Source organism: Otolemur garnettii, unplaced genomic scaffold (assembly GCF_000181295.1).
Source record: "Otolemur garnettii isolate 467f Iridium unplaced genomic scaffold, OtoGar3 scaffold00127, whole genome shotgun sequence".
NCBI lineage: Eukaryota > Metazoa > Chordata > Mammalia > Primates > Galagidae > Otolemur > Otolemur garnettii.
This window is the reverse complement of record NW_003852522.1, coordinates 3,232,323-3,234,134: the sequence shown is the minus strand read 5'-3', so window position 1 is coordinate 3,234,134 and position 1,812 is coordinate 3,232,323. Positions and strand designations below refer to the sequence as shown.

General features: G+C 49.9%; 1 protein-coding gene across 1 annotated transcript in view; it reads left to right on the top strand.

Annotated features, from left to right (window-relative positions):
• CUNH19orf38 (chromosome unknown C19orf38 homolog) overlaps positions 1-1,812 on the top strand; it is a 13,748-nt gene that overhangs the window by 10,299 nt on the left and 1,637 nt on the right. Inside the window, exon 6 of the mRNA XM_023517989.1 lies at positions 1,359-1,402. Coding sequence (XP_023373757.1) covers positions 1,359-1,402 — 44 coding nt within the window. The remainder of the gene's footprint in view (positions 1-1,358; positions 1,403-1,812) is intronic.

Sequence of the window (1,812 nt, the reverse complement as noted above, 5' to 3'; positions counted from 1 at the left end):
GTGCCTGTGGTCCCAGCTACTTGGGAGGCTGAGGCAGGAGACTCACTTGAACCCAGGAGTTGGAGGTTCCTGTGAGCTGTAATGTCATAGCACTCTACCCAGGGGGGAAGCTTGAGGCTCTGTCTCAAAAAAAAAAAAAAAAGAACCTGCCTCCCTTTTTTGAGGGGTATTGTCCCTGCAAATCACACAGCAACAGGGCAATGGAGGTGGGAGCCCTTGAGAATTTTGAGTGGAGGAGGGAGGGAACTCAATTCAGGTGCTCACAGGCTCCCTCTGGTGACTTTTTTGAGGAGAACAGATGGAGGCCGAAGGGGTCATATATGCACCCATAATTGGGTGGTTTGGTTTGCATATTGGCAGCAAAGGTAGAGGAAGCAAACAGATGCAAGTCAGGGTAGATCAGACAATGGCAAATGCAGCATTGCTTCTGGATCAATAAACGGGTCAAGGGGGAAGAGCGAGACCTGGGAGAGTGATAGGCTTGGAGGCACAAGAGAGCAGAGACTGCCACCACAGCTGGTGGTGCAGGAGAGCAGATGGTGACATGGGTCTGGAGCTCCAGAGAGAGGTCAGTTCAGGAGACAAAAACTCAGAATCACTAGGATACAGATGTTGGGAAGGAAGGGGGCTTGGAGCACACCTGGTCAGCCCTCAGAAATCTCAGCTTACTGAACAGATCCTGAGTGGGAAAGAAAAACCCAGCAAGACTTTCCTGGATGCTCGGTGCCTGTGGGTGTGAATCTAGCCCGGAACCACCAAACAACAACGATGGCTGCAACCAAAAAATAGCTGGGCGTTGTGGCAAGTGGCTGTGGTCCCAGCTACTTGTGAGGTGGAGGCAAGAAAATCGCTTGAGCCCAGGCATTAGAGGTTGCTGTGAGCTGTGATGCCACACACTCTACCTAGGGGGACAGCTTGAGGCTCTGTCTCTAAAAAAAAAAAAAATCTGGGAAGGTCCCGGGATGATCAAGACACCAAGAAAAGTGTGGTCTCTGCCCAGAAATAGCCAATGGTGCCATTAGACCCCGCCTGGGACAAGGCTGGTGGTCCCCCAGAGAAAGTGATGTTTAAGCAGAGACAGGCAGGAGAGACAGCAGGAATAGCAATTAGTAAGAACGCTGGGAGAAGGAGGAGCTGACACTTGTTTTTCTGGCATAAGAGTTGGGAGTTCAGGCACCCAGTTGCCTGAGGGCAGGGAGGGACACCCAAAGGAGGCTTTGCTTAGGAGAAAGACAAGGTACCATGTGTATCTGTAAACTGTCCACACTGTAGAATGGACCCTCTTCCCATGTGGACTGCGGGTGGGGAGTAGGGAAGTTAAAACTAGTCCCTGACCCTTGATTTTCTTTCTCTTTCAGTTTCAGACATGTCCTTTGATAACTCCTTGTTTGCCATCTCCTCGGTGAGTGGTTTCTTTTCTTGTACTAACTGTGGGAAGGTGGGGCTGCCACCATGCTGGTCAATCTGCGCTAGCTGAGCTTCCAAGGGGGGGCTAGCAGGGACTCCTCTGAAAACTGCCTGGGGTCAGAGGATTGAAGTTGGCAATAGGCAGGTCCCTGGAAGTGCTTGCTATAGTTGTCAGCTCTGTCTTTCGACCCGATGGGACCAAGTCCTCTGAATGATTACAGAGGATTCAGGGTGATCTGGTGGCCTTGTTGAGCTTATTCTTGGAGGCTTGTGACAATCTGATGCATGCAGTGATCCTCTCCTGGTTATAAACCAAAGTCTAGTTTGGTGTTCAGTCTCAGGGATTTCATTTAATTGTCTCACTGTTTCCATCTAGGGAAGAGTCTTTTTTTTTTTTTTTTTTTT